At 56.0% G+C, this 15536-nt stretch overlaps 6 protein-coding genes across 6 annotated transcripts; 3 read left to right on the top strand and 3 right to left on the bottom strand.

Moving 5' to 3' along the window:
* Positions 1-70: 70 nt before the first annotated feature.
* Positions 71-2212, bottom strand: DACRYDRAFT_19394 (gamma-glutamyltranspeptidase). The gene is made up of 4 exons (XM_040771488.1): positions 1940-2212; positions 1236-1891; positions 423-1188; positions 71-364 (listed from the first exon to the last, which is right to left on the bottom strand). The coding sequence occupies exons 1-4, from the start codon at positions 2121-2123 to the stop codon at positions 207-209; spliced, it is 1764 nt and encodes a 587-aa protein (XP_040632975.1). The 5' UTR covers positions 2124-2212; the 3' UTR covers positions 71-206.
* Positions 2213-2823: 611 nt separating this feature from the next.
* On the top strand, positions 2824-3738 carry DACRYDRAFT_103029 (NADP-binding protein; the record flags this gene model as incomplete). Its single annotated transcript, XM_040767701.1, has 2 exons — positions 2824-3014; positions 3096-3738. 2 exons carry the CDS (start codon positions 2824-2826, stop codon positions 3736-3738), a joined length of 834 nt encoding a protein of 277 aa, XP_040632974.1.
* A 314-nt stretch (positions 3739-4052) lies between these two features.
* Positions 4053-5779, bottom strand: DACRYDRAFT_112859 (uncharacterized protein; the record flags this gene model as incomplete). The annotated part of the gene is made up of 3 exons (XM_040769522.1): positions 4053-5253; positions 5308-5549; positions 5597-5779. 3 exons carry the CDS (start codon positions 5777-5779, stop codon positions 4140-4142), a joined length of 1539 nt encoding a protein of 512 aa, XP_040632973.1. The 3' UTR covers positions 4053-4139.
* A 195-nt stretch (positions 5780-5974) lies between these two features.
* DACRYDRAFT_19392 (cytidine deaminase-like protein) lies at positions 5975-7596 on the bottom strand. The gene is made up of 3 exons (XM_040771487.1): positions 7265-7596; positions 6834-7158; positions 5975-6779 (listed from the first exon to the last, which is right to left on the bottom strand). Exons 1-3 carry the CDS (start codon positions 7484-7486, stop codon positions 6700-6702), a joined length of 627 nt encoding a protein of 208 aa, XP_040632972.1. The 5' UTR covers positions 7487-7596; the 3' UTR covers positions 5975-6699.
* A 240-nt stretch (positions 7597-7836) lies between these two features.
* Positions 7837-13666, top strand: DACRYDRAFT_112857 (uncharacterized protein; the record flags this gene model as incomplete). The annotated part of the gene is made up of 5 exons (XM_040769521.1): positions 7837-8997; positions 9032-11684; positions 11736-11860; positions 11909-13055; positions 13120-13666. The coding sequence occupies 4 exons, from the start codon at positions 7837-7839 to the stop codon at positions 12734-12736; spliced, it is 4767 nt and encodes a 1588-aa protein (XP_040632971.1). The 3' UTR covers positions 12737-13055; positions 13120-13666.
* Positions 13667-13803: 137 nt separating this feature from the next.
* Positions 13804-15414, top strand: DACRYDRAFT_44292 (MFS lactose permease; the record flags this gene model as incomplete). The annotated part of the gene is made up of 4 exons (XM_040774564.1): positions 13804-14005; positions 14054-14604; positions 14652-15212; positions 15262-15414. 4 exons carry the CDS (start codon positions 13804-13806, stop codon positions 15412-15414), a joined length of 1467 nt encoding a protein of 488 aa, XP_040632970.1.
* Between the last annotated feature and the right edge of the window lie 122 nt (positions 15415-15536).

The following is a 15536-nucleotide window of genomic DNA, read 5'->3' as shown; positions in this document are numbered from 1 at the left end:
CTGGTAGCTGCGGCTACCATATGACCCGCGCTTGGCGCAGCATCGCATCGCATCGTTCCATGATTTCCGAAATTTCTACGTCGGATAGTTCTACCAATACAGGCTACCTGCTTTACGTCATTTCCCCTGCGCAACCTCGGCCTCCTACAGCCACCGGAACTTCCAGCTCAACTCTCAGCCCAACTTCTGCCGGAAGGAACGAACAACTAGTACTGCCCGATCGCCTGCCCATCACCACGTTGATCCGACCCCGCAGCCCACACAAGCCTGCCAGAAGTCTTGTCCGTAAGCCTCTGGATGATCTGACCTCTCCCGAGCATGCCACGCCCGAATCCAGCAACCCGGCGAGCGTCGTGTCCCATACCTATTGCGAAGGTATCAATCAGTTGCTCTGGCGGGGAATGGAAGAAACAAAGAAACACCTTTGAGCGCCTCGACTGTCTCGTCCGGGATGCCCTCCTCGAAGTACACATCACTGTTGACATCTCCCACATCTCCTCTTCCCTTCACGCCCGAGTCTGGTGATCCAGAGGAGATACAGAACCTAGGCGCGTCCATCGCAGCCTGCATCGTATATCCCCTCAAAGCATTCAAGAGCACCTGCACATGCCCTTGGGGCTGCATGAACCCGCCCATAACACCATAGCAGAGGAAGAGCTCCTTCCCACGCAGAGCCATAGCGGGTATGATCGTGTGATACGGCCTCTTCCCGCCTTTGAGCTCGTTCGGGTGCCCTTTCTCAAGCACGAAATTCGCTCCTCGGTTCTGCAGCGTGAACCCACATCCGTGCGGGATCGCGCCAGTGCCGAAGCCAGCGTAGTTCGACTGGATGTAGCTGCACGCGTTCCCCCACTGGTCGGTGACGCTCAGGTAGACAGTGTCGCTGCTGTTCGCAGGGTAGCCGTGTTTGATTGTCGGGTTCTGCTTTGCTGCGTCGAATAGTTCTGCCCGAGTGCGCAGGTAGGGCTTGGACAAGAGCTCCTTAACGGGCACATGTTCGAACTCGGGATCGGCGACGTAGTACCTGCTGTCGGCGAATGCGAGGCGGAGAGCTTCAACGAGGGCGTGCAGATACTCGGGCGAGTTGTGTGGCATGGTGAGGACGTTAGGAATCTTTCCGAGCTCTTGCATTTGGTCCAGGATCCCAAGGGCGAGGAGTGCGGTAATCCCACCTCCGTTCGGCGGACACTGTGAAGCCTCAGTATAAACCCTACGGCCGACCAGTCGGTACTTACCTCGTACACCGTCACCCCGTCCTCGCCACCATATGTGTAGCTGATGGGCTCCACCATCGTCGTTTCGTGCTTTGCCAAGTCCTCAAGCTCCATCACCCCTCCTTTCGCCTTGACCAGCTTGACGATCTCCTCCGCCACGCGGCCTTTATAGAACCCATCCTTCCCCTTCTCCGCCACTTCCCTGAATGTCTGTGCCAGATCAGGGAACCGCATGATCTCCCCTGCCATGGGCGCACGGCCGTTGAGAAGCATAGCGTGTGCGTCGGGGGAAGCGTTCTTGATCAGGTTCTCGCTGCGTTTCCAGGCGTTGGCATGCAACTCGCTGACGGGCACGCCCTCTTCAGCGAGCTTGATCGCGGGCGCCAAGTTCTCCGCCAGCGGCAATTTCCCAAAATGCGCTGTGGCGTCCACCCACCCTCCCGCCGCTCCGGGAACAGTAACGCTGTTGATGTCCGTAAGGGGGATGGCGTTGCCCGTGACGCCACGAGAGCGCAGGTACTCGACGCTCAGCGCTGCAGGGGCATGGCCGGAAGCGTTCATCCCTTTCACTGTCTTGTCTTTGGCGTTGTAGAACAAGCAGAAGGCGTCGCCTCCAATACCAGTGCAAGATGGTTCAGTCATGTTCAGCGCAGCAGCGCAAGCGACGGCAGCGTCCGCTGAGCTCATGTCAGTTCATCTCTCCCGCATGGCGATCAGAAACGTACCAGCATTCCCGCCCTTGTTGAGCACCTCTATGCCCGCTGCGCTCGCCAGCGGTTGGGTGCAACTGACGATGCCCTTTGTAGAATAGACCACAGAGCGGCGAGATAGAAACCTTGCGAACTCCACATCTGGAGGGCCGTACGTCAACTTGTCCCAATTCCAGCCCGAGGATGTCGATTCTCCCATTGTTGATGATGAAGGTGTGCGAGGAACGAGGCGAAGGTTAGGAAGTGGAGTAGAGAGTGAGCGGAGAAGCGGACGTGCTGGCTGGAGGACCTATGTACAAGGGAGAAGGAAGTGCGAGTAGAGGGATTCAACAGGCTACCATTGCTGGTGGGTAATGTATACCCTTCTCTTGCACGCGGTTCGAGGGGAGGGGTCCGACGAGATGTGCCGAGCCGATTGACCGACATATGCCCTCCGGTTACCCCCCAGCGCTTGCGGGTCGTGCGACCGAAGCCGATCAACACCTCTTATCCACTATCGTCCCCCGCATGCGTATAACGCACTCGACATTGTTACATCCTGACTAGATCGTACATTATCGTTCAGACTGATGCCGGTATACTGTCCACCGCAGAAGGAGCCGTTATCTCCCGGTCCCGTTCAGAACCCGCGCACAAGCAAGACGTTTCCACCCGGGTACTTTGTTCAACTCTCCCATCGTTAACAACATCGAGAGTGGAGGAGAGTAGGTAGAGCCTCCACCTCGATCTGATAGCATTGTTCGTAGGTAGCAGTTAGTCTGTCGGTGGTAGCCTGGTAGGGACAACAAAGACCCAGTACAAGGGAATTCATTATCCAAACCACGTGATGTTCGTCATCGACCCTGATCGCCCATAACGCCCTCTTTCTCTTCCTCTTCCTCTCTTCCTCTCAACACCCAATGGCGCCTATTCCCTCTCGCCCAGTCGTCCTCGTCACCGGTGCATCCCGCGGCTTAGGCCTAGCAGTAACCAAGATTCTCCTACAAGAATTCCACGCCAGAGTCGTCACTATCTTCCGAACAGTTACGCCCGAGCTTCAGGCGTTGAAGGACCACTATGGAGGAGACATCCAGTTGGTACAGGGGGATATGTTCGTCTTCTTGCCTCTCCCTCTCTGCTCGCCATTACTCATCTAGAACTGTCAGTACTAAACCCGAGACGTCACTCGAAGCGCTGCGCCTCGCTCCCTCCCCCACCGCGCTAGTCTCAACGCCGGCATCGCCGACCTCACCCGTATAGAGAACACCAATCGTGCGCACTGGCTGCAGACATTCGACACCAACCTTTTCTCCGTTATCAATACGCTCGTACCTGCTATCCCCGCGCTGAGAGCGAATGAGGGGAGGGTGGTGCTTGTGAGTAGTGGTGCTGCGACGGGGAATACGGCCGGGTGGGGGAGTTATAACGCTAGCAAGGCAGCGTTGAACTCTCTTTGTCGGTGCGTTTTCCTTCACTTCCTCACCCTCTCATATTTCACCCTCGAACCCCTTACCATTACTATTTCCAAAACACAACTAACAAAGAGCAGGACATTCGCCAACGAAGAACCCCTCATAACCACCATCTCCCTCCGCCCAGGGCTCGTAAACACCCCAATGCAAGCCCAGATCCGCACTCCCTCCGTCCAAGCCCAAATGCACCCTTCAGAGCACGCGCGCTTCATACAGGCTTACGAAAAGGGCCAGCTGGGTGAGTCAGAGGAGAGGGGGTACGTCGTGGCTGCTTTGGCTGTGAGGGGGTCGAAGGAGCTGAGTGGGGGGTTTTGGAGCTGGGATGCGGAGGAGATGGGGCCTTATAGGCAGCTGGCGCCTTGAGCGTGCGACTGCGCAAGGGCATACGTTAATGCGAGCTATAGTGTAGAGAAAATCAAGCATTTCAAAGTGTGCTTGCAGCCACGCGCGGCCAACCGTTAGGGCGAAAAGAGGGCGTATGGCAAGAAAGTGCTTGAGCTGAATGGGAAGGCATGGAAAGCGGATGGACGAGAGACGGCACCCTGGAAGGATAAGGATGAGAATTTCAAAAACGTCAAGAAAGGAAGGGGTATGTATGTATTATCTACAAACACTGGGGATGTACACTAGTGGTATCATTTGATCAAGACCTAGCAAGAGTCCGTCTGGTTGTTTCTGTTGCCGGATGGCTTTATTGCTGCCTTTCCAGTGGCATCGTCGCATCGTCCCACTCGAAGCGCTCTCATTCGCAACCGTTCATGAGCTCACTCCGGTTTCCACTCGCCCTTAACCCAATCCACCACCGTCCTCAACCCCTTCTCATCCCTCAACAACGCACTCCCATGCCTACCCTCCTGATCAAACACACACCCCTCTCTCACCCCATTGGCACACAAGTACCTCTTCACCCGTTCCGTATCGACGATCACGTCCTTCCCACCGAGCAAAACGACAAACTTGGCCGGATCACGCGCGTGCCGGATCTCCTCGTACCACAGGATATTGCTGCTCCATACGAAATGCCTCTGCAGGGCGTTCGCTACCCCCAGTTCGGAACCGACAAAGTACCACATCAGGAGCTCCATCGCGCAGCTCGGTGTGCGGTATACGAAGTTGTAGCAGACGTCTCCTTCCCATAGGCAGAAGGTGACTGGGTCGACGAAGCATGAGCGCCGGAGGAGGGTGGGGTGGTCTTTCATCATCCACGCGTGGGCGATGGTGCCGTTCGAATGGGAGAGGAAGACGACGCCCCCCTGGCCGGAAGAGTCAGGGCCGAAGGAGAGGGCGTCGATAGCCGTCTTGAGACTGGAGACGGTCTCTTTCCTCCCTGGAGGAGCGAGGTGCTGGGGATGGAGGATATCCTGCGAGATATGCGGCTGGAGAGGGATGAGAAGAGGGTGATCAGGAAGGGAAGAAGCGAGGTCGTGCAGCAGGTTCTTGTACTGCATCAGCCCTATGCCCAGACCGTGGAAGAGGACTACTGGGGCGTGTCGGGCTTGCTGCCCCAGGGCTGGTGTCCACCCTTCCGGAATCCGTAGAAGGTAGTCGATCTCCCCAAACCTGCGGACCTGGAACCCGTGTTGCACCTGATACCACACGCGGAAACTGTAGCTCAATAAACCAACAACGGCGTACATGACCAACGGCCTTCCCCAGACGGCAATAGGGTCCATCGTCAGCCGGAGAGGGACGACCGTCATCGGTCCTTCGGGGAAGATTGTGCCTGAACGGCGCTCGATGAGCTCGAGAGCTTCGTACAGCAGTGTACGCCTGACGGAGGAGGCGAGGCAGTCAGCCAGGGGGAGGTCAAAACAACTCCACGCTAGCCAAGTGAGCATCGATTCCCTCGTTATCTCGTCCCAAGGGGCTTTCCTAAACCTGCAAATCCATCAGCCCTGGACCCAACATGGAGGAAGTTGGCGCAGAACGCACCAAGTCCGGATTCGCTGCCGGAAATCGACAGCTCGGTGGTCGTCCTTCTCCAGCCGTTCGACATGTTCCATGGGCGACTCTGGGCGGGCAAGGTCGCCTTTCTGCAGTGCAGGGGCGGGTGCGAGACCCGCTTGCAGCACACGGATGAAGCTCTGGCGAAGAGTGACGATGTCGTCCGGTGTGTTGGGGCGCAGTGGCTGGATAGACCTGGCGAGGTGGGCATGATAGATGCTAAACGCGGCCTGGTACACATGAGCTTTGAGGGCAGAGTTCCTATTTGAGAACAGACCTCTAACACGGCCCATATGAGTAACACCTGTCCAACAGCTGAAGGAGGTGCATATAAGCACCAGAGGATGTATGCCCAGCTCAAGGGAGTGAGAGACCAGACTAGGGCTACGAGAAAGAAAGCGATGTAGTATCCCGAAGTGCGAGGTGGTGGTTGATGAGGAAGAGAGGAGGGGTCGGACATGAGCACAGAAGGGGAATGCCCTAGTCGAGGAGGAGCGGTGAAGGAATATTAATGGGACCGTTTTTAAGAGTGAAGCGGATGGCACGTGAATGGCGTTTCACGTGGCGTTTCTTTGTCACTCAATTCTGTGTGATCGGGGAAGGCTTACTACAACTGGCATTTTATACAGTTGTTTGGTTAGTACAGACAGCACGAGATTGACAATGATAGACAATGACAATAGACAATGGACAATGCATCAAGTAAAAGTAGGACCCGACCTCCGGCGCAGTCCTCATCAGATCAGATCACGGCCGACCCCGCGCCGACATTCCCCAGCCAGCAAAATCAATCCCCACTGATGGACAACATATCGCATCACTGCGGAGATTAGATGGTGTCTAACGCCTATTTGTACTGTCGGCCCAGGCCGTCCAGCTGCGCGTCCTCATGAGCGCTCGGCGGCTCCCTCGCTGTACCTGAAAAGGCAGGATGTCGGACGCTGGAGTACCGCTCGTTGGAGAACTCGACACGACAGCAGAGTTACTTTTCGGAGTCGATCGCGAGATGCTCGACAGACACTGAGAGACCACACGCGCAGTCTAGATGCGCTCAGGGGCGAGCCCCTTCTAGCTATGCAAGCCAGATCGGTCCGCCGGTTTTCCACTGGAGCAATCCTCGGTGGGTACCGAGTCGCTCGCCCGTCAGCTGGGCCGGGGAGTGTTATTGACCGCAGGGCACAGCATGAGCGTGCTGAATGGGCCATCCGGGGGAGGCGGATAGAGCGGACAGGGGATTGGGATCGGACCAACCCCTATGCCTGGTTGCGTGCAGTATGCGAGGGGGATATCGATATCCGTACGCTGGGCACAGTGTTCGTATGCCCTTTCAGCTGCTGGGCTGTTCCGCACGTCGGAAGACCGTCGTATGGCCGAATGACGTCAACTTCCAGGTGTAGGTGTCCTCATAGGCGGTATGTCAGTCTTCAACACCCTCCTAGCTTTACTCTTGGGCGTCGGTGCTGTCCACCCCTCTCAGTAACCCCAACACCAAGCAAAAGACCACTCAAACACACCTTTAATATTCTCAGTCATATAAAACCGTCTCAAGAGGAGTATCGCTTCCTCCCTGCCATACCCTTCTAGGGCTTCGTACGCCCTCTCCCTCGGATGAGGCAGCTCATTCACAGCCCAAACACCGCCGCACCCGCCAAACCGGGGGTTGGAACAGCCGTACACTACGCGGGAGATCTCGAGTTGTCGGAGTGCGGAGGAACACATTATGCACGGCTCGACAGTTACGTAGAGTGTTAGGGAGCTGAGGGGGTGAGGACGGGGTAGGGAGAGGGAGGGGGAGGAGAGAAGGTGGTCGATCGCTTCCAGTTCGGCGTGGCGTGTTGCCTGCAGCACCAGGGTCAGCTGTCGACCTTATCATCATTAGAAAATAAAGCACGGAGAGGTGAAAGGAATACAGAAAGAAGCAAAGAGTAAAAGTAGAGAAACGCACGTTACGCAACTCGTTAGTCCTGTTCCTCGCACTCGCTACAACCTCTCCCTCGGAATCGACAAATACGCACCCAACGGGTACCTCTCCCGCGTCGAGGGCCTCGCGAGCTTGGGCAAGAGCGAGGTTGATATAGTGCATATCTGTTTCATACTGAGGAGAAGGGGGAGTTTGAGTAGGGGAGGTAAATGGGGAGGGTTGAGACTGTTGAGAGGGTGAGCACATGTGCTAGAGATGTGGCAGAAACGGCTGAGAAACGGTGCTTTGTTGTTGCTTTGTTGTTGCTTTTGTTGCTCCTGTTGTATCTTTATCACCAGATACTTCCTTGATTCTCCACCTGAGTCACCAACCGCAGCAGACAGGACAGAGTGGAGCGGTTCAGTGCTAGAATCATTGTGTTCAGTGCGAGCAGTTACTAGAGTATGTGGCTATGCAAAGAAGCAATGAATCAGTGGCTGTGTCAGAAGAGGGCTGTGATTGGTCCAGATTTAGGGACTGGAGGTTATATACCTATCGTCCACTCCTCCTCCTCGACGTCCTCGACATCCTCCTCCTCGACCTGGCTAACCACGGACATGCCGTACCCCCCTCCCGCTGTCCTCTCCGACTCACCACCACCAGGTACTTCATCAGACATCGACGACCCCTCAGGCCTATCCCTCACTCACCCAGAACTCGACCCCTACGCGCCTTACTCCAGTTCAGACGAGCCTTCAGAAGAGGAACGGCCGACCCCGGAAGAGGAGTATGGAGAGGGAGAAGTAGACCCCGACGCGTTGGAAGAGCATCTTGCCGTTCTCAGATCGTATGATGCTGCTAGCACGCATATCCCGCTCTTGGCACGCGCCGACTCGCTCAGCAGTGCAGGGACGCTTCCTGCACCGTTGACACTGCCCTACACCCACGAGCAGGGACCGACCAGCGCCCCTGCTGAACGACCCGTGCTGCCCAGGATGACAAGAGCGTTCAGCATGCCCCTACCTGAGCAGCTGCGGCATTTGAGGCATCCGCTCCCAGGTGCAGGGAGTATGACTTGGGACCCTACCAGTCCTACCACTACTGCCAACGGCGGCCTCTTCTCCCCAACAAGCGACTCCCCCACCGCTTTCTCCTCTAATGCATCCTTCCCCCCTTCCCCCCTGCCGGTACCAGACTACCTCCACCTCCTCTCGCTCGAACTGGCCGACACGATCCAGCCTATAATCCAGACGCTGCTCCAGCTCACCCCGCCGCACATCCTCGACCCTGCGAAAGAACAGTTCTCGGCGTGCACGGTCGGCATCCCTACGGCTAGCGTATCGGGGCTGCTGATGGCGATGAAGGGGTTGAACTACCTTTCGGGGAGACTGGCGAGGGAGGGGATACCTGCTCCTGCCTCTGTGCTCGGGTATGACACTGCTTCCAGCTCCAGTACCGGCACTAGCAGCACCAGCATCACTACTTCCAACTCTACTACTACCAATTCACGAGCTTCGCCTAGGGACACACCCCCCGAACAAGACGAAACCTTCGACATTGGCGAACTGCTCCAGTCTATCGGGGACACACTCGCCGGGCTAGCGGCAGACAAGTGTGTGGACTTGGTACTGTATCATGCCGAGGTAGGGATGTTGCATGTTGGGGTTAGGGGGGACGAGAGCGAGGTCGGGTATTTGTTGGGTTATGTGAGTTTTCTGTTCTTTGTGTTTCCCCCTCCTCGCCACTCGACTCCTGTTCCTGGCCTGCGGAGCTCTTTGGTATGCGTTTGAAGTGGAACTAACCTATGTGCAGGTGTTGAGGCAGATATTGGCTGTCGCTCAGAAAGGCGACACGATCGAGCTTGGCCTTACGCTCTCCCATGCACCACCCTTCCCCAGCCGCAGCCCTCCCTCCGCTCCCACCGCAGACTACCAATGTACATTCGACATCTTGCACCGTTTTCCTCCTTCCTCATCACGCGTACCCCCAGTGCTCAACAGCAGGCTTGCGACACACCTGCTACATTCCCTACATGCGACGCTCTCCTCCCCTTCCTCGTCACACTACCTCCTCACTATCCCTCTCCCTGCCGGACCCTCGCCCTCCCCTCCGCCTCTCACACCACAACAAGAACTCTCCCGCCAACCCTTTCCCTCCTACCGTCTCCCCCCCGAACCCACACTCGCCGAACTAGCCAGTTTCGTACGCCTCGACCTGAGGGGGAAGCGGGTAGCCCTGTACGCGAGTCCGAGGAGCGTGTTCGGGCGGCATGTGACGAGTTACCTCACCAGTTGGGGGATGGACGTTGTCCATGTGCCTACTGATGAGTTGGAGGGGTTGATCAGCGGGGAAGGAGAAGAAGAAGAAGAGGGAAGCAGGCTACCGGGGGAAGAAGAGCCTTCCTCTGAACGGTCACGTCCTGGTTCTGGCCTGCCTTCTGCCCACCCAGATCAGCCAGACGGACTTCCAGACCCTGTGGAGCACAGTGCAGGCACAGGAGGGGGAATGGAAGCGGACGGCGAGCCCAGGCCGGCAAAGTTAAGTTTTGTGATCATCGACGACGACGTCCCCGTCCTCCGGCGACGGCTGGTGCAGATGCGCAAAGAGCGGGAAAGGGAGAGAGGGAGAGAAGGCTGGGAATTCAGGCTTCGTCCTGCTCCGGTGTCGGCTCTTCCTGCTATACCTACCGGGGCAATGGCACGACGAGCTGCTGAGAAGCTCCAGCTTTCCCAGGGCCAGGGGCAGTCCCCACAACGCCCTCTTTCGCACAGACGGGCGCACCCCCGTTCTCCCGGCTCAGGCGACCCGCCCACCCCTCCTACCAGTGCCGGTCCAGCAGACCCCAGCCCCTCCGGCCTTGTACCACAAGAGAACCCCGTGATCATCCATTTTACCAGTCTGTCAAACTTCAAGCTCGTCCGGGACGCAGTGCAGACCCTGCTCGCCCTCCCCCAGCCTGGCTCGCAACCCCTGTCCACCCTGCCGGAAATAATCGTCATCCCCAAGCCTGCTGGTCCTAGGCGGCTCCTCACAGCCCTCCATACGGGGATGTACAAGCCCCTTGTAGACCCGTTCTTTGCGCCTATCGCTACTTCCCCCCTGTCACCAGCGAGCGTCCCCCCCTTCTCCCCCTTCTTCACTCCTCCGACAGGGAACGACCAGGACCCGCTTTCCCTCTTCCCGCAATCCCAATCCCAGTCCCAGTCCCAATCACTCCAAAGTCCCGTCATCACCGCGCCTTCCCACTCCCCCTCTCCCAATCCAGGACCACTCAACCTCCACCCCCTCCAGCACACCCCACACGGCACCCTCTTCCTCCCCGGCGGACTGCAGAAATCCCGCTCTCCAGGCCCATCACCTCTCGCCCAGCCGCCTGCTACTGTCCCCGAAGGCGAGTATTTCCCTGGAGACGCAGTCAAGATCGGCTCTTCGGCGAATAGCGGTGTCTTACTCCAGAGTCCGGATGGGAGACCGGCGGGTGTCATCTTCCAGCCTCTGGGGCGTGCGGCAAGTTCCTCCACAGCAGCAGGAGGGCTTACCCCGCCCGACGGGGCTGTCCCTACAGGACCAGACCTAGACGGCGCAGTCGCCCCCGGAACGAAGCCTCTAATGATCAGCAAGTCCAGCGGAGAGTCTGTCCCGCGCCAAGTTCCCATAGGGATGATCTTCTCCCCTTCGCAGGTGATCGATTCCTACCGATCGCCGGGTGTGGACGGTCCGCCCCATCTGCCAGCAGGACCGAGTCGCCGGCAGATCAAGCGCGTCACTACTGCTGAGACACGGCCTTTCCTCCTTCCCGGGATGGACGAGGAGTCGGGGGACAACACGACTCCCGCTGCGGTGAACCGGTTCCGCTCAGGCGCCCGCCGGACAAGCAGCGCTAGCACGACGGGCGGTTCTGCTGCTAGTATCCCCCTTCCTCCTTCTCGCCCGGGCTCATCCCGTATCCCGAGCGGAGGGTCGGCACACCCTTCTGCCACGCCGAGTGTTGCACATCGGGTTGCTGGCCGGCGCGCATCGGGACAGATCGTGAATGTTGGAGCGATGAATTTTGTCCTTGGTGATGGGCCTGCGCCTGCTCCTCTTGGGCCTGTTTTGCCAAACGTTGTAGACCCGGAGAAACAGGCGCAGCGAGAGAATATCCGTAAACTTATTCAGGCAGGGGCCGAAGCAGTTGCCCCGGCCGTAACCTCGGCTTCGGAACACGTTCTACCCACCACTAGTGTCCTGAGCGCTGCGCCTGCCGTTACCATCGCATCATTGCCAAATACAGCCAGTGGGCACAACACGCCTTCTCCTCTGCCTATTTCTCCGCCTAGCGACCATGCGTCGCCCGTCAAGTCTCCACCTGTTGTTGCCGCATTACGCCGAACCTCGGATACGGCTGTCAGTTCTCCAGGTGGGAAGAAGAAGTCTGTTGGGGATAACGTTATCGTTCCTCCCATAAATGTGCTTATTGTGGAAGGTGCGTCCTGTCGCGTATGATGCGTGGACTCGGCTGATCGAATCGTGCCAGATAACCCGATCAATCAGACTATTCTTATGACGTTCATGAGGAGAAAAAAGATTAAATATGGAACGGCTAATGATGGAGCCCAGGCGGTGGAGAAATGGAAGACTGGCGGGTATCACCTGATTCTGGTATGTTCTCCCAACTTTCAGCCTAAACAGTGTTGACAGATTCCCAAGATGGATATCCAAATGCCGGTTATGGATGGGATACAAGCGACCAAAGAGATTCGCCGGCTGGAGAGCCAATCCAATTTTGGTCTGTATCCAACCACACCACCGGTCGACTCCCTACGGGCGGGATCACCGGCACCCATAGTGAAACCGCCAGCAACCCCAGGCTCGATGCCTCAATCCTCACCACACCGCTCCTCAGTTATCATCGTCGCCCTCACGGCTTCATCTCTGCAGAGTGATCGTGTGGCTGCTCTTGCTGCTGGGTGTAACGACTTTCTCACCAAGCCGGTATCCCTCAAATGGCTAGAGAAGAAAATCATCGAATGGGGGTCCATCAAGGCCTTACAAATGTGGGCAGACTCAGCGGTGACCCATGGATTTTCCAGTGGACAAGCTGCTCGTGGTGCCAAAGTTCGTGACCAGCTTCGGATCAATAGGTCAGGACGAAACTCGCCTTCTGGTCATTCCAAAGGCAAAGGGAGTGGCACCGATACTGATACTCCCTCATCTCATCCTTCGCATCGACCCGTCTCTGGTCCTGCTCCTGTTCTCGGAAAGGGCACCAAGGAAACAGTGTCTGCCGATCCAGTGCCTACTGTCAGCACATGTCCAGAGACCATTGATGATCGTCGCGCACAATCTTCGATCTCACTCAGCTCTTACTTCCCTGATCGTCCTCCCGATGTATTTGCCCCAAACGACACCAAGTCGCTTCTTCTCCAGGACGTGTTGGATGATGAGGACGATGACTCACCCGCCGAAACGATTAAGGAGATTTCACCTCGGCGAAAGTCATCAATGTCACTGAGTCCGGGTCTGGAAGCGCACTAATATCGCGCTAAATTCCGAGGTCGATTACTCTGATATTTCTCTACTTGTTAGACGTTTACGTACTCTCTGGATACATCTGCATCGCTGTTCCACCACCTGCTGGTTTCGCTGTTCGAAATGTCACCTGCGCTCATGTGTACTCTACCTAAACGCACACCATGTTCTTTGCTTCATTTTTGTCATCTGGTTTGTTTGTTTCAGGGTTTCAGTGGTCGACTCGTTCCGAATATGATCATCAATATTGTTGTTCGTTGTTGTTGTGTTGGAGCTGCGGTCCGTTGTTCCGAGTCCCCGAGTTACGGAGCCGGACCTAAAGAAGGCAAGTCCGCTTTCCTCATGGACGTTTGTATTGAAGTTATAAACAGCGCTTCATTAACGTTCAGAAAGCCCCTTCGGCAAAACACTGGGATCCGCGTGCGGGCCGCTTCGTCCCATCCGCTTTTTATTGCCTGCTTGACTATATTGGCACAAGGTCACCCTAATGCATCAACAGGTCACGTTTTGTGGACGACGGCGAATCCTCGGAACTATTTTCAATATGCTGCATTCGCGAAGCAAATTCTGCTTCGTTCGCCGCCTTCTCGTCGTCCTTCCCCTTCCCAAAAATACATCGATCAGCCAATCGGGAATCGCTCCGCGGGGCCCCATCTGCTCCGGATCTTCGGGAATTCTGGGGAACGTCCGGGGTGCCCCGTTCTCCACCTTGGATCTTACCATGCATTGGTGTCTGGTCCAAGCGCTCTCGGTTCTAACTCCAAATGCTGACCCTCCTCCCCGCGCGCCAGCAGAGGGGGCATATAAAATGCTCTGTCTGCCTAACTTGAGCTGTTCTGAGCTCCTCAGAAGCGCAAATACGACTCTAACTTCTCTAATATTGTAGTCCATTTCTTGCCACTATCTGGCCCGGAAGCGATATGGACCACGAGAAACAACCCAAGTCTCATGATGTAGACCATATCGAGTCGACCATGGATGAGAAGGCATCGAATTCGGAGGTCGAAGCTGGACCAAGTGGCCCCAAGGGCCAAGCCATTATTGAAACTCGAGCTTCTCGCTTCGCCGAATTAATGGCGAAGCACAAACCAAACCCGTTATCCACGTCTATGCTTCTCCTATATCCGATTCTACTTGTCGCATTCATGAACAGTGCCGCTAATGGATTTGATGGGAACACGTTCGGGGGCGTGTCTGCAATTGCCGACTTCCAGGCTCGGTTTGGTACAAACGTGGCCGCGAGCGACGGATTTCTTGCCGCTATCTACATTCTAGGTGAGACATTCCGAGACGAGTGCACAGCCAGTGCTGATGTATGTTCAGGCAACGTCATTGGATCATTTGTCGCTGGCCCTGCAGCTGACTGGCTGGGCCGTAAGAGAGGTATGATCCTCGCCAATATCATCGTCCTCATCGGCACCATCGTTCAGGCGGCCGCCATGCAACGGAGAGACATGATTGCAGGACGTGTCGTGCTCGGCATCGGATCTGTTATGCTTGGACCATCCGCAACCTCTTATGTTGTTGAAATGTCCTACCCAGCATATCGTGGCACAATTGTTGGTCTATACAATGGCTGCTACTTCATCGGCGCTATCGTTTCAACATGGCTCGAATATGGTCTTGTCGACGATACCAAAGGAGAAATCAACTGGCGCATCCCGATGGCTATGCAGGGCATTCCCTGTATCATCGTTCTTGCCTTCGTCTGGTTCCTTCCTGAATCCCCTCGATGGCTGATGGCTCGTGGGAGGGAAGAGGAAGCGAAACGTATTCTAATCAAGTATCACGGCGAAGGGGACCCGGACAACGAGCTTGTGCAGCTAGAGATGGAGGAGATGCACGAGGCCATTGATACCGCCGGCTCTGATACTGTGCGCACTTTGGATTGACCCGTAACACATGGCTAATCCTTCTGCAGCGCTGGTGGGACTACCGTGAGCTCTTCAACACTCGTGGAGCCCGTCACCGGATGTTCCTTGTGCTTTGCGTCGGCTTCTTCGGACAGATTGATCTCCCTCCAACCAGCTATTACATGCCACTCATGGCGCAGACCGCCGGAATTGTCTCGACCAAACAGCAACTCCTCATGAACGCCCTTCAGAGTCCAGTCATGACGATTGGCACGCTCCTCGGTGTACACACGATCGATAAATACGGTCGACGACCCATGCTCATTGTTTCATCGGCTGTTTGTTCGCTTTGCGTGCTGATCATTATCATTTGCAGCCTGAAGCAAGAAGGTCACCCGTCTGTCGGTCTTGCGGGCATTTCGTTTGTTTATGTGTTCTTGTTCGCATTTGCGTTCGTTTGGACGCCAATGCAAGCGCTTTATCCGTCCGAAGTACTCGCGTACAATGCTCGTGCCAAAGGTCTTGGCATGTCTGGCCTTTGGATCAACATTGTCAGCTTCATTAATACCTATGCTGCACCGGTGGGCATCACAAATTCTGGATGGAAATTCTACTTCTTGTACTTTGTGGTATGATGCCATTCCAGATCACTAATTTATCAAGCTCACGTGTTAACAGATCGATGTCGTCGGCATCATTACAATTTATTTCTTCTTCATCGAGACGAAAGATCGCAGTCTGGAGGAGATCGACGAGATATTTGCCGACCCGCATCCGGTTCGGACATCTCTTCGCAAGCAGAAGATCTCTGTTGCGATAGAGAAGTCGTGATTGGTACGGTTTATCGGGATGATACTATTCCCTGCTTAGTCTTCTGGGTGTATGTATGCTGGTGTTTCACGACTGTGACGAGATATAATATAATTCATGTCTGATGGCTTGTCCGTCTCGTG

Source organism: Dacryopinax primogenitus (assembly GCF_000292625.1).
Source record: "Dacryopinax primogenitus strain DJM-731 SS1 chromosome Unknown DACRYscaffold_1, whole genome shotgun sequence".
Classification (NCBI taxonomy): domain Eukaryota; kingdom Fungi; phylum Basidiomycota; class Dacrymycetes; order Dacrymycetales; family Dacrymycetaceae; genus Dacryopinax; species Dacryopinax primogenitus.
The sequence above is the reverse complement of the archived record's forward strand: the minus strand, read 5'-3'. Positions and strand labels throughout refer to the sequence as shown.

What these genes read in the sequence shown, in the direction of transcription:
- DACRYDRAFT_19392 (XM_040771487.1), bottom strand. Translation starts at nt 7,486, where the DNA reads ATGTGCTCACCCTCTCAACAGTCTCAACCCTCCCCATTTACCTCCCCT. An exon ending in GGACTAACGAGTTGCGTAAC is followed by an intron (nt 7,159 to 7,264) that starts GTGCGTTTCTCT and finishes CTGGTGCTGCAG; the next exon opens with GCAACACGCCACGCCGAACT. An exon ending in TATGACTGAGAATATTAAAG is followed by an intron (nt 6,780 to 6,833) that starts GTGTGTTTGAGT and finishes AGGGGTGGACAG; the next exon opens with CACCGACGCCCAAGAGTAAA.
- DACRYDRAFT_19394 (XM_040771488.1), bottom strand. Translation starts at nt 2,123, where the DNA reads ATGGGAGAATCGACATCCTCGGGCTGGAATTGGGACAAGTTGACGTAC. An exon ending in ACGGGGTGACGGTGTACGAG is followed by an intron (nt 1,189 to 1,235) that starts GTAAGTACCGAC and finishes GAGGCTTCACAG; the next exon opens with TGTCCGCCGAACGGAGGTGG. An exon ending in GACAGTCGAGGCGCTCAAAG is followed by an intron (nt 365 to 422) that starts GTGTTTCTTTGT and finishes CCTTCGCAATAG; the next exon opens with GTATGGGACACGACGCTCGC.